At 41.0% G+C, this 14,066-nt stretch overlaps 1 protein-coding gene across 3 annotated transcripts in view; it reads left to right on the forward strand.

The window, feature by feature from the left end:
* The first annotated feature begins 239 nt into the window (after positions 1 to 239).
* The window catches only part of jhy (junctional cadherin complex regulator), a 31,604-nt gene continuing 17,777 nt past the window's right edge, over positions 240 to 14,066 (forward strand). For 2 of the 3 annotated variants that reach the window (XR_003867833.1, XM_029700116.1), the window contains exons 1-3: positions 240 to 286; positions 608 to 965; positions 5,436 to 6,195. Coding sequence is in view for 2 of the 3 variants with exons in the window: in XM_029700116.1 (XP_029555976.1) it covers positions 274 to 286; positions 608 to 965; positions 5,436 to 6,195 (1,131 nt within the window). In the remaining variant the exon portion in view is untranslated. Of the gene's footprint in view, positions 287 to 607; positions 966 to 2,253; positions 2,363 to 5,435; positions 6,196 to 14,066 lie in introns of those variants that run through there. The other variant, XM_029700117.1, reaches the window with a different exon arrangement.

A 14,066-nucleotide genomic window follows, 5' to 3' on the forward strand; every position in this document is an offset into this window, starting at 1 on the left:
TTGCTAGGCTAGTTCAGTAGTCAACATAAAGTGAGAATCAAATTATAGTATAGGCTAACGTTAGTTCATGAGCCAGATACCGCAAATTGGGCCGTCGGGCACACTTCGTGCGATGATGTCTCATTGTGATTTTTTTTATGTCCAAGTGTTGTGCGAAAGCATTGCAGCAATGGAAGCTTGCTGTGTGTTATCGCTCTTTCTTTCTTCCCTAAGTTACCTATTAACATGGCTGGCAAAACTTCAAACGTTACAATTTGTCAACACGTGCGAAAAATGTGCTACAGAGGTAAGGTTAGATAGTAGTCCTCTGTTATTTTCAAGGTTCTGAACAAAGTGTTGAGTTAGCTAACTAATTCTCCACAAGTAAAGTTGAAGGCCATGTCAGCTTCTGACAGCTAACGTTAGCAGCTAAGCCTAAGAAATGTGTGAAAATATCGAGAATATTCTATTCTGAATATGTCATTTAGCTTTTTGATACAGAGGCTTTGCAAGAAGTGAACAAGCAGCCGGTAAAGTAAACATCTGTGCACATCTACTGTACTGTAATGAAAGCAGCATACTGACAGTGACAGTTCAACTACAACCAAGCTCTCAACTTTTTCCTCAGCACAGCAGTACAAAATGGAAGGTAAAAAGGGACCTGAGCACGGAAAGACCTATGTCGGGTTAAAGGATGAACACAGAAAACCCTGTCCACTAAAACCAGAGGTTGGTTTAAGCCTGTGGGACGCCGCTGAATCGGACACAGAGAGCTTGATCCAGGAGAGGGACTACCAGTTTGAGCTTCAGAGGCGAATTGGTGTCGAGTCTGGTGACCAAAACATGACACAACCCCAAGAGGAAGACACAGATGGCTCATGTCTGGATGAGGGGGAACTTCATGTCTATGATAGTCTCGAGGTATCAGCACTCAGGCAGAGCAAAAACAACGTCCAGCAGCAGAGCAGAGACAAAGAGGTGTCCAGGTAGGCCCTAAACCTTTGCTTTATCACCACTGCTATATGGTGATGGTTATACTGTCATTGTAACCTAAGCAAACTGAAAACTAGAGTGCCCTGTACTACTGCATGGAAGTAGACCTACATATAACAACAACCAAAGTAGGCCTACACAATACACTTGCAACTCATGTAAGGACCATTTTCATCTGCCACATCAAACAGTGTAGAAATCAAGTCTTGAACCATGTTGTTCACATTTTTTGCATGACTCAGCCTATACTTAATACTGTTAGGATAACCGTCTGTGTAGGAGAATGAAAAGTAAATAGGTTTGCGATCCAGAAGGGGTAAAATAATAGATTTCTCATAAGACATTGTGCTGAATATCAATGTGACTCTTCAACAAATGTGTCTAATGTTCAAAATGTATTTGCAAAGCAGGACATAAATATTATATTTGTCTCATGATGCAGATATGAGGCAAAAACACCATTCATAAATGGTCTGCCAAAGAGATTCAGTCAATCTGCCAAGTTCATCCAAATTCTATTATGCATGGGATGGATCCTGACAGATTCTCAGCCATTGGAAATAGGCCTACAGTTAATGTGACCGGTGTAGATGCATGTCAAGTAGGTATTCATATCACTGGTAATAGGCCTAAACATTGTTATCTTATACACTGAACAGAAATATAAAATGCAGCATGCAACAATTTCAAAGATTTAACTGAGTTACAGTTCATATAAAGAAATCAGTCAATTTAAATTAATTCCTTAGGCCCTAATCTATGGATTTCACATGAATTCCTTAGGCCCTAATCTATGGATTTCACATGACTGGGAATACACATATGCATCTGTTGGTCACAGATTCCTTAAAAAAAGGTTGGGCCATGGATCAGAAAATCAGTCAGTATCTGGTGTGACCACCATTTTCCTCATGCAGCGCAACACATTTCCTTCGAATAGAGTTGATCAGGCTGTTGATTGTGGCCTGTGGAATGTGTCCCACTACTCTTCCATGGCTGTGTAAAGTTGCTGGATATTGGCAGGAACTGGAACACACTGTCGTACACGTCGATCCAGAGCATCACAAACATGCTCAATGGGTGACATGTCTGTTGAGTACGCAGGCCATGGAAGAACTGGGACATTTTCAGCTTCCAATAATTGTGTACAAAACCTTGCGAGCATTATCATGCTGAAACATGAGGGGATGGCGGTGGATGAATGGCACGACAGGATCTTGTCACTGTATCTCTGCATTCAAATTGCCATCGATAAAATGCAATTGTGTTTGTTGTTCGTAGCTTATGCCTGCCCATACCATAACCGCATCGCCACCATGGGGCACTCCGTTCACAACAGTGACATCCGCAAACCGCTCGCCCACACGACGGAATACACGCCATCTGCCAGGTATAGTTGAAACTGGGATTCATCTGTGAAGAGCACACTTCTCCAGCGTGGTAGTGGCCATTGAAGGTGAGCATTTGCCTACTGAAGTCGGTTACGACGCCGCTCTGCAGTCAGGTCATGACCCTGGGGAGAACGACAAGCATGCAGGTTAACTTCCCTGAGATGGTTTGTGACAGTTTGTGCAGAAATTCTTTGGTTGTGCCATCCCACAGTTTCATCAGCTGTCTGGGTGGCTGGTCTCAGACAATCCCGCAGGTGAAGAAGCCGGATGTGGAGATCCTGGGCTGGCGTGGTTACACGTGGTCTGCGGTTGTGAGGCCAATTGGACGTACGGCCAAATTCTCTAAAACAACGTTGGAGGCAGCTTATGGTGGAGAAATTAACATTCAACTCTCTGGCAACAGCTCTGGTGGACATTCCTGCAGTCAGCATGCCAATTGCATGCTCCCTCAACTTGAGACATCTGTGGCATTGTGTTGTGTGACAAAACTGCACATTTTAGAGTGGCCTTTTATTGTCCCCAGTACAAGGTGCACCTGTGTAATGATCATGTTGTTTAATCAGCTTCTTGATATTCCACCTGTCAGGTGGATGGATTATCTTGGCAAAGGAGAAATGCTCACTAACATGGATGTAAACAAATTTGTGCACAATATTTAAGAGAAATACACTTTTTGTGCGTATGGACATTTTCGGGGATAATCTATTTCAGTTCATGAAACATTGGACCAACACTTATCATGTTGCTTGTGTTGATATTTTTGTTCAGTATATTTTCCCAAAGTAGACTTAAGACATTTTCAGTTTGGTCAGTAGGTGGCAGTAGTAGATCATAAGTGGCACCTCAAACTTATTTGTCTTCTTCACTATGGTTGTGCATCTCAAAGGGTAGTGTAGCCTATAACATTAGTGTAAACATTTATTTTGTAATGTATTTTTTCCCGTTGTAATGTTTGAACAAGCTGATCAGATTTCAGTTAAACTAGATGTGCTATTTATTAAAATCTTTTCTGGAACATGTTATGTTGTACACTAAATCATAATCAGAAGTGTCCAAAATACAAATAGGCTACAGGGGAAGTAGGCCTACAGGGCATTATTTATTGATAATTATGTTTCAACCAACTGTGATTGTTTTAAAATGAGCCAAGGCATTCCACTTTTTATTTTGCTTTTCTGAACATTAGAACAATTCAAGTGAATTATGCCATTATTGCGCTATTTACTTTAGGCAAATTAGTGCTTCACTTTTAATTAGGTCTAATCTGTTTATTGCATTTGAAAATACTGTTTTCAAGTACACAAATTATTCAAAATGAAGATTATAATACAGTGCTTATGTAAAATGTTAAATGGAAAACTCCTGCAACAATTAAGCATTTTTCTCACTAAACAGCACATGGAAGATAAAAGATGAATAGCGTTCATTCTTCACTCAACAATGGAACAAGGCCAATAATTGAGCCTGATGCACGCATTGGCAAATTAATTGAGCTGTCAGCAGACGTGTCAGGCTAATTTAGGTACTTTCCAAGTAACTGCCTTCATTTAAGGCAAATTAGATTTACATTTTGTTGGAGGTTATCACAATAAGTGGTCACTCTGCTGTCCATTAACTGGCCGGCTCTTCATTGTCAACATGCCAGAGACCTCTCTGATGCAGGAATCTGAAGAGAGGACCCCCACATCTGTTTTTCACTCTCCCCATCTACTGGAACTGTTTCCTCACTGACCTCGCAATAATAATTTCACCCTAAACAGAGAGGGGCTATTCTCTCATTGTTGGTCCCGGGCAGATTGATGCCCGCCAAATGAAGATCCACTTCACCACGTAGGCCCACATTGTTTCAGTGAAAATGACCATGGCAGATACTCACAAAAGGGTCAATTTCAGATTGTCTGCCCTGAGAACAGTCCCAATTTCCGCGTCATAGTCTCATAGCCTCGCCATTGACCGGCTCTGTCCTCAAAGCCGGGCGTCCACATTCACAACAGTGGGCATTTCACACCCATGTATAGCCTACTCGTCATTCAATCAATGAATGTCCCCATTCAAGCACCTCTATTCATCCAGTGCAATATTTTTCTGTTTACCTCGTGATTTCTTTTGAATGCTGATAAAGAAACACATTTGAACATTTTCCATAATCTCTTTTTACTTCCCCACAGTTCAGTTTTTATTCTTACACTGTTTCTTGAAATCAACCGAGTACATTTTGTTGCGTGTTTGGTCATTATCTCGACTACCATATAATAGCCTATGGGTGTTGTTTTGTGCACGGTAAAGAAGACGTCGCCCAGCTGTGTTGTATCCATAATAAATTCTCCAGCTTCTCCAGTCATTTCTGAGCCATCCCTTACCCTTTTGGCCTCATTGAGTGAAGTGCCCTACACCTAGGCAGCCCCGGGCAGGGGCATCATGAGATGAGGAGTACGCTTCCCCTCGTCCGCCAAGCAGCACAACAAAGAGGCACTCTGCTAATTATTTTAATGAGATCTTTTCATCCCCGTTAGAAGGGGCACATTAGGTAGCAATTTCAGTCCATTTTCTAAGCGGAAAATTGCCATTTGTGAACCATTCGCCAGTAGTAGTCTTCAGACACTCCCTCATTATTGGATAAGGAGATGAAAATATGAAGATTACGTATAAATACAGGCAAATAATGTGCTGATGTCAAATTCAATTTGGAACAGCGGCTTGTCTGTTCAAAGAAGGACTCACTCTCATTGTTTAAGGACACCATCAGTATTGTTGAGGTGTACAGTAACACCTATTGTACTGCTGACCTCTCAAAGCTTGTTGTGTTCTTCGTAAAATCTTTATTTTCAGGAATGGAGGCCTATGGTCCTAGTACTTTTGTATTCAATGACATTAATAATAGGATCTTCCATTTCTTGGGAAGATATTTTATTTCATCATAGGCCAGCCTATTGTACCTTTTATGATGTTTTAATCATTCACATTGGTCTTTCCCATTATAGTGTTCTGATTTAGGTCAGTCACTAAAGAAAATGCAAATTCCACTAGTCATGTAAATGAAATTACTAATGCTTCTATTCTCAAACTTTGCAGACAGATCCACTTCGATGACACCTATGCAGAATTGCGCTACGATCCCAACTGGAGGACTAATCTTGAGGGAGCTCGACAGTTCGACAAGATGACCCCACAACTTCCCCTCGAGGAAGAATCCTACAACTCGGATGAACAATCTGAGGAGAGCCATAGCGAGAGAGGACAGGAGCTTTCAGGGAGTGGAGGATACATATACATCTTTTCCCACAGTCCAGCTCTTGCAGAGTGTATGACTCCAGAAATCACAAGTAACGAACTTCAATCTAAACACCCCCTAACGTCTTACCACCTCCATCCACTGCAGAATCAAGTTACCAGAGAGGTTTCACCTGCATTTTCCTACCACCTTTATCAGAACCAAGTTATAGGGGATAGCTTGCCAGAGTCCACCCACGCAAGTCCTGGTGTGCCATCTGAAAAAGCCATGGAAAGAAACCCACACCAGAGAGTCAAGGCCAACCGAGGTGTGAGGAACCCAACCAATGCCACTGGTGGTGAAATCCAAGCTAGCTCTCCTGACCTAGAAGACCGTTACAGGGAGACGCATGACAGATACGATAGAGCGTTTCAGTTACAGAATTCGATGTCCTCTAAATCAAATGGTTCACGGCACTTGTCCAGAAGAAAGCCAGACATACCAAGGGAGGACATCATTGAACGCAACAGAGTGACACTGGGGATCAACACAGCCAAACAGGGCTCGTACCTGAGGGCACATGTACAACAGAAGGAGGTGAAATCAGACAGCCCAAATCAGGTAGGCTTATGTGTTGATAAGCTGTGTTTTTTCATATTAGGTTTCTGAATTTGTGGTTGTGTATGAAGGCAACCACAGGTGGCCTCTCCTGTTTATTCCAATAATTTTTGCCCTCTTGTTGAATAGGCAGATAGCCTAGCAGTTAGAGCGTAGGGACAGTAACCGAAAGGTTGCTTGTCCAAATTCCAGAGCCTGCAAGGTGGAAAAATCTACCCTTTTGGTCCCCGAGCGCCGATGACGTGGATGTCGATTAAGGCAGCCATCCGCACCTCTGATTCAGAGGGGTTGGGTTAAATGCGAAAGACATGTTTCGGTTGAATGCATTCAGTTATGCAACTAAGTATCCCCTTTCCCTAGGTTGTAGTATAAAAACCAGCCACTAGGAGCTGCACAAACATACTGATAACTCTTTATCTGCTTTAAAGGAATAGTTTATCCCAAATCCAGAAACTCCCAAGTGATTCCATACTCTGTCCCTGGAGTGCAGAACTGAGACTGCTGCAAAAACAGGTCATGTGACTATGCAGGCCTCGCTCTGTTTCGTTGTCAGTGAATGCATGATTCACAAATCTGTGGACTGTGGACAAATTCATATTTTCTTTGAAAGTGTACGGTCGAATTAGCTGTTTTTCTCAATAGCACTATCGGTTTGGAGTCTGGAAGTATGTAATTTTTCACCTAAAACATGCAATTATTTTATATGGCGTACTGTCACAGCAGCGAAAATAGGTAACAACTGCACTTGTGGGCACCCTCATGGGGGAGACCCTGCTATGTAGAAACGTCATGATATGCCCTTATCTAGAGATTGATGTCACAGTTTTTATTTTGGAGCTGGTGCGAAAGTTGATCAAGTTAGGCCTATCGCAGGTAAGGTTAATTATGCAAAGTGGAAAAAGAGATGGCAGCAAGAGAAAGCTGGTGTTCGGTCCCTGGCTGCACTTTATACAGGAAATCAAGGGAAGAAGTTTCACAGTTTTCTGGTAAAAGATAAGCAAAAGATGGTTAGTAGCAGTTAGAAATAGTAAATACAATGTAGGCTACATACTCCTGCAGCCAACCTTACATCGCTGTGTGTGTGTGTAGCAAGCACTTCAGCGACGAAGCATAGGAACAAGATATGCAATCTGAAATGATGGGGACAGAAAACCGAAGGATACTTAAAGATACAGCTGTTGCTACTGTATTTCTATGGACTGGATCTGGCGCAGTGCCAAAATACAAGGCGTGTTTGAGAAGGGAAAGCGACAAAGCAAGCGTGCAGAGGTATGTAGTCTAGCCTCATCCTTGAAGTTTGAGGTGTTCTTATTGTGTTATTAGACCAGTGGTGGTCGATGCTGTTTAAGATGAGGGAGGATCATGGCCTTATTTCTATTACAGCATATTGGATGACTGTCATTCATATTCCATTCACCCAGTTCAATGTAACATCGATAGGTTTAGGCTACTACATGATGCTCAAATTTTCCCTATACCCATCATGAGGTTGCTACAACCTAGTCTATGAATGAAAGTTTACGACGTAGGTGTACAGGTCGAGAGAATTTTGAGTAATCAAAGTGACAGACAGTGACACATTCAATATCGCCTTGCACACTCTTGGCTGCATCTAGCTGATCTAGTTCTTTTTATCCCTGTTTCGTTCCGTTTGCTTCCGCTTTAAAAAATGTTTTTCAACAGAATCGGTGGAATGAATACACCTCTGATCACACGCAAACACAGTTCACTTTCATAGCAGCCACATGAAAACAGCATGACCGCTATGCTCGTTGTATATATAATTCCTTCTCGCTACTATCTACACTCTGTTCTCCTCTCACTTTTTCTCTTCGCTTGTGGACTTCAGTGCATCACATCAGCAATCCAAGCCAAACCTTCATATCATGACCACTAATGCACTAATGCTACACACAGCCTACATCGTTGTCAAATCATAGTCAACATCATAGTCAACATAGATACTAGAACTACTAGAACTACTAACTACTAACTAGAACTACTAACACGTTAGTAAACCCTCTACATTCATGCAGTACAGTCAGAAAGCAGTTTAGCAGTTACACCGGCGGGCCCCGGTGGCAATAAATTAACAAAACCAAAAGCTTACCTTGACTTGGGAGCGTTCCAGAGCCATAGCCAGCTAGCTAACATAGCATCCCTCTCTGTTTGAACCGGGTGTTTGAGTAGGCTAAACTAGCTATCTGCATTGCTAGCTAAGTGAAGGTCAACGTTTAAAAAGAAATACAACCAAATATAGCTCTCTCTCGCTATCTTGCTTCTCCTTCATTTTGGAAGAAATTAATTTGTTCAAAACTGTTCAACGATTGTATTTCTCTCTCTTTGAGTCAACTACTCACCACATTTTATGCACTGTAGTGCTAGCTAGTTGTAGCTTACGCTTTCAGTACTAGATTAATTCTCTGATCTTTTGATTGGGTGGACAACATGTCAGTTCATCCTGCAAGAGCTCTGATAGGTTGGAGTACTCCTCTGGAAGTTATCATAATTACTGTGTAAGTCTATGGACGGGGCGGCAGGTAGCCTAGTGGTTAGAGTGTTGGAGTAGTAACCGAAAGGTTGCAAGATCAAATCCCCGAGCTGGCAATGTAAAAATCTGTTGTTCTGCCCCTGAACAAGGCAGTTAACCCACTGTTCCTAGGCCGTCATTGAAAATAAGAATTTGTTCTTAACTGACTTGCCTAGTTAAATAATGGTTAAAAAAAAAGGGCATGAGAACCTCCTAGGTTTTGTATTGAAGTCAATGTACCCAGAGGAGGACAGAAGTTATCTGTCCTCCGGCTACAGTTACGGTGTTACCCTACAGAGTGCTGCTGAGGCTACTGTAGATATTCATTGCAAAACAGTGTGTTTTAATCAATTATTTGGTAACGTTAATATATTTATTATAGTTTTATCTAAAAAAGAGTTATGGTATATTGTTGAATGACATTTTTAGTGACCTGAGTCTTTTAACCAAAATATCACAGATGAGACAAACATTTCCACCTGCCCCTTTAAGGGAGTGAGGTTACCGTGGTAAGGTAACCTGTGAGGTTGAGTCTAACTAGTAGAAGTGTCATTTCTTCCCTAGCAGTTGAAATTCAAACATAGAAAAACAACCTAGCTTGTGAACAAAACAATGTAAATAGCCAAGAAACACAAGGACAAAGTCTCACTTCAGTAGACTTTTGTTTCAAGTAAATTAGGCCAACTTTTATGCCTGTGCACAGCGCTTCTAAAAATGAATCTTTCACTGAGTTCTTCACATGCGCACAGCCCCCAGCCAGGCAGTGTTGCAGTGCGAGGTGGAATAGGCTATTTTGGATTCGTAGTTCTTTGACTTTGTGCGATTCATTTACTAGCTATGAAACAAAACATCAGAAATACTTTGACATTTTTATTTTACTTTAAATGTGATCATACTTGACCATTTTTATTGACAAATGCGAGTGAAATACTCGCACTGTGGAGCTCTGACCACCCGCCAACATAGCTGGTGAAATGGACATCTTAACTGCCAATGCCAAAATCTACCCTCATTTGGCTGGTGGTGGGTGTTAATGTTAGGCCCTGATGCATTCACTGACAACAGAGCAGAGTGAGGTCTGCATCCAGCAACTTCACAAGTCACATGACCTGTTTTTGCAGCTGTCTCAGTTCTGCACTCCAGGGAGAGAGAGAGGGAGAGGGCAAACTACACTGAACTAGCTCCAATGTATGACATCACTTAGGAGTTTCTGGATTTGAGTAACTTCTCCTTTACCCTAATCTCTACTAAACGCACTACCTGAAGTGTGTGTTGTGTAAATCAACAGGGCGTTTAATTGTTTATTACATTTCTTTAATCTAATAATCTCACCAGTATAGTGAAGAACTAGTCCTATTCTACTCAAAGGCCTACATAAATAAGCAATTTTACTGTTGAAAACTATATACAGTGCCTTCAGAAAGCATTCATACCCCTTGACTTTTCCAAATGTTGTTGTGTTACAGCCTGAATTTAAAATGGGTTACATTTAGATTTTTTGGTCACTGGCCTACATACAATACCCCATAATGTCAAAGTGGAATAATGTTTTTTGAAATGTTTACAAATGAACTAAAAATGAAAAGCTGAAAATCTGAAATGTCTTTAGTCAAATAAGTTTAGGAGTAAAAATGTGCTTAACAAGTCACATAGTAAGTTGCATGGACTCTGTGTGCAATAATAGTGTTTAACATGATTTTTGAATGACTACCTCATCTCTGTACCACACACATACAATTATCTGTAAAGTCCCTCAGTTGAGCATTGAACTTCAAACACAGAGTCAACCACAAAGAACAGGGAGATATTCCAATGCCTTGCAAAGAAGGGCACCTAGTGGTAGATGGGTAAAGAAAAAAACGAGACACTGAATATCCCTTTGAGCATGGTGAAGTTATTAAATACACTTTGGATTTTGGATGCTGTATCAATACACCCAGTTACTACAAAAATGCAGGTGTCCTTCCTAACTCAGTTGCCGTAGAGGAAGGAAACCACCCAGGGATTTCACCATGAGGCCAATGGTGACTTTAAAACAGTTACAGTTTAATGGTTGTGATAGGAGAAAACTGAGGATGGATCAACAACATTGTAGTTACTCCACAATACTAACCTAATTGACCGAGTGAAAAGGAGGACGCTTGTACAGAATAAACATTTTCCAAAACTTGCATCCTTTTTGCAACAAGGCACTAAAGTAATACTGCAAAACATTTGTTATGTTAGGGGCAAATCCAATACAACACATTACCGAGTACCACTCTCAAAATGGTCAAGCATAGTGGTGGTTGCATCATGTTATGGGGAGTAAAAAAAAGAAGATAAAATAAAAAAGGAATGGAGCTAAGCACAGACAAAATCCTAGAGGAAAACTTGGTTCAGGCTGCTTTCCACCAGACACTGAGAGATTATTTCACCTTTCAGCAGGACAATAACATACAACACAAGGCCAAATCTACACTGGAGTTGCTTACCAAGAAGACGGTGAATCTTCCTGAGTGGCCGAGTTACAGTTTTGACTTAAATCTACTTGAAAATCTATGGCAAGACCTGAAAAGGGTTGTCCAGCAATGATCAACAACCAATTTGACAGCGCTGTAACACATCAAAATGTGGAATAAGCCAAGGGGTATGAATACTTTCTGAAGAGACTGTATATAAAGATATTGTTTGCTAGAACACCCCACTGTAAACTACAGTGTTATGTGCCATTTGGCACCTATTTGCTATTATACCAAACAAAAATATAAATGCAACGTGTAAAGTGTTGGTCCCATGTTTCATGAGCTGAAATAAAAGATCCCAGAAGAAAAAAAAAATGCACTAAAACATATTTCTCTAAAAATATTGTGCACAAAATTGTTTACATCCATGCTAGTGAGCATTTCTCCTTTGCCAAGATAATCCATCCTTCTGACAGGTGTGGCATATCAAGAAGCTGATTAAACAGCATGATCATTACACAGGTGCACTTTGTGCTGGGTACAATAAAAGGCCACTATAAAATGTGCAGTTTTGTCACACAACACAATGAAACAGATGTCTCAAGTTTTGAGGGAGCGTGCAATTGCAGGAATGTCGACCAGAGCTGTTGCCAGAGAATTGAATGTGAATTTTTCTACCATCAACTTCGTATTGGAGAATTTGGCAGTATGTTCAATCGGCCTCACAACCGCAGACCACTTGTAACCATGCAGAGCCCAGGACCTCCACATCCTGCTTCTTCACCTGCAGGATCGTCTGAGACCAGCCACTCAGACAGTTGATGAAACTATGAACTGTAACTCAGTAAAATCATTGAAATTGTTGCATGTTGCATTCATATTTTTTTCAGTATAGATAATAATTGTAAAAGGTTAGGCTAATTCACACTCACAATGAGTTAGCCAAGGCAATGTCCTATAGACTGGGTAGTTGTTTAGCAACAAAACCGAGGCTTGCGCAACTATGGGTCAAGACAGACGGTTTGGCTTAGATTGACAACGTGAACTATATTTCGTCTCCAATGTTTATTGACAACATAAATACATGTTCACAATGAGCCCTTATTGTCTCTCAAATACATTGTAATAGTTGTTGGTTAGCTAGCTAGTAATTTGTAGCTATTGTAATGTCCCTGGGTTTATAAGCGCGGATATCGACTCTGCCGCTGGCGCATGATTTTGCGGCACAGTTGATAGCGCGCTGGACTTCGGGCTAGAAGGTTGAGGGTTCGAGACCTGCTCCCTGCTGTTTCATTACATTGGTGTCAGAAGTGATCGGACCTTGCATCCACGACAGTGCGTGTGCTTGGCCGGTGAGCGCGTTCCTATAAGACGTTGAGTCGCAAGCTAGCGCGAGGACGCGCTCTCTGAAAGGAAGGAGTAGTGTAACGACCCTGGGTTTAAAAGCGCGGATATCGACTCTGCCGCTGGCGCATGATTTTGCGGCACAGTCGATAGCGCGCTGGACTTCGGGGTAGAAGGTCGAGAGTTCGAGGCCTGCTCCCTGCTGTTTCATCACACTATATTAGCATTGACATGAAATCAGTAAAAACACCTCAAAAGAAGACATGGTGTCAATAATAAGATGAAACGAGCCACTTACTATTCCCCACATGGTAGTTTCTTGTCATTCTTGCTAGCAATCCCGCCATCCAGAATCACAACATGCTGACTTCTGCCCCATTGAAGCATGCACGTCGTTTTTGTGATGTCAGCTAACCCATCTACACTAGTCATGCAGTGAGTATAAGGCCTTTTTACTGTGGAATTGTACATATGGGCTGGACACTTTTTAGTTGTTTTTTATTCTTGGGGTTAGGTGTACTGTATATGGTATGGGAGAGGGCTGTCTTGAGGTTTTATTTATTGAGTTGCTGGTATTTAATACCTATGATGCTGCCTGTGATGTGTTTTGTAATGCCATAAAACTGACTTTAAATTCTGCCCAGCGTCTCTGGAGAGAGGTGATTTACATGTGCTGGGTCAATATTCAGTCTTGTTAATGTCCATGCATTTCCTTTTTTTAAATCGTAATATTAAGGGGAGATTGGCATTTACGATGCAGACGAAGGCTTTGCATTGACCACTGATATTCCGTTAGAAGTATTACAGAGTACTTCTATAGCACCTCACTGAAATAAATAATTATATGTGAAGTAATTTTTGTAGCTGGTTTTCAAATGCATAAAACATTTACAGGCAAAAGTATTCATACCCCTTGGATTTCTTCACATTTTATTGTGTTACAAAGTGGGATTAAAACTGATTTAATTGTCATTTTTTGTCAAAATCTACTCAAAATACTGTAATGTCAAAGGGGAAGAAAAATAAGATTGTTTTTAGATTAATGCATATGCAACGACTATACTTTAGTTATCCAATAAGTACTCAGCCCCTTTGTTCAGGCAAGCCTACATTAGTTCAGGGGTAAAATTTGGTCTAACAAATCACATAATAAGTTACATAGACTTACTCTGTGTGAAATAATAGAGGTTGGCATGATTCCTCTGTCCCACATACATACAATATCTGTAAAGTCCCTCAGTCAAGTATTGAATTTCAAGCACAGATTCAACTAATCTTTAAAAAAATGTTAGTATTTTTCTTACCCTTTGACATTACAGTATTTTGAGTAGATTGTTGACAAAAAAATACAATTAAATCCATTTAATCCCACTTTGTAACACAAAATGTGAAGAAATCCAAGGGGTATGAAAACTTTTGCAAGGCACTGTATATGAGAAAACAGACTTTTGTTCAGGCGACAACAGCAATTGGCTGTTGAAATAAAGGCTAGAGCTAGACAGTGTCTTAACATTACATGATCCAACACAGATGCCTTAGTATTCACACTCTTCTGA

Source organism: Salmo trutta, chromosome 19 (assembly GCF_901001165.1).
Source record: "Salmo trutta chromosome 19, fSalTru1.1, whole genome shotgun sequence".
In the NCBI taxonomy this organism is placed as follows: domain Eukaryota; kingdom Metazoa; phylum Chordata; class Actinopteri; order Salmoniformes; family Salmonidae; genus Salmo; species Salmo trutta.